The 249-nt window shown below is 27.7% G+C and overlaps 1 protein-coding gene across 1 annotated transcript in view; it reads left to right on the top strand.

The window, feature by feature from the left end:
• The first annotated feature begins 60 nt into the window (after positions 1 to 60).
• LOC119594271 (zinc finger and BTB domain-containing protein 17-like) overlaps positions 61 to 249 on the top strand; it is a 12,631-nt gene continuing 12,442 nt past the window's right edge. Inside the window, exon 1 of the mRNA XM_037943335.1 lies at positions 61 to 84. Within this exon, the coding sequence (XP_037799263.1) occupies positions 61 to 84 (24 nt within the window). The remainder of the gene's footprint in view (positions 85 to 249) is intronic.

Raw genomic sequence — 249 nt, 5'->3', positions numbered from 1 at the left:
TATGAAGTCGACATATTAAAAACAAAAACAATAGAAAAAGTATAGACATTATTAGCTAACATGCATGAATTCTCAGAGGACAAGGTAAATATTCCGTACCTCCATAGTATGTAAAATACTATGATGTTAATTTCAAATATTCGACTCAAAATTAATTTGAAAATAAAGCTGATATGGAAATTAACACTAATATAAATATTTTTAAAATTGCTCTACCAAGCAGGTTATACGCTGACGGTTCGGTAATAA

Source organism: Penaeus monodon, chromosome 33, assembly GCF_015228065.2.
Source record: "Penaeus monodon isolate SGIC_2016 chromosome 33, NSTDA_Pmon_1, whole genome shotgun sequence".
Taxonomy (NCBI): Eukaryota; Metazoa; Arthropoda; class Malacostraca; order Decapoda; family Penaeidae; genus Penaeus; species Penaeus monodon.
Note: the sequence above shows the minus strand (reverse complement) of the source record. Positions and strands in the feature narration are given on the sequence as shown.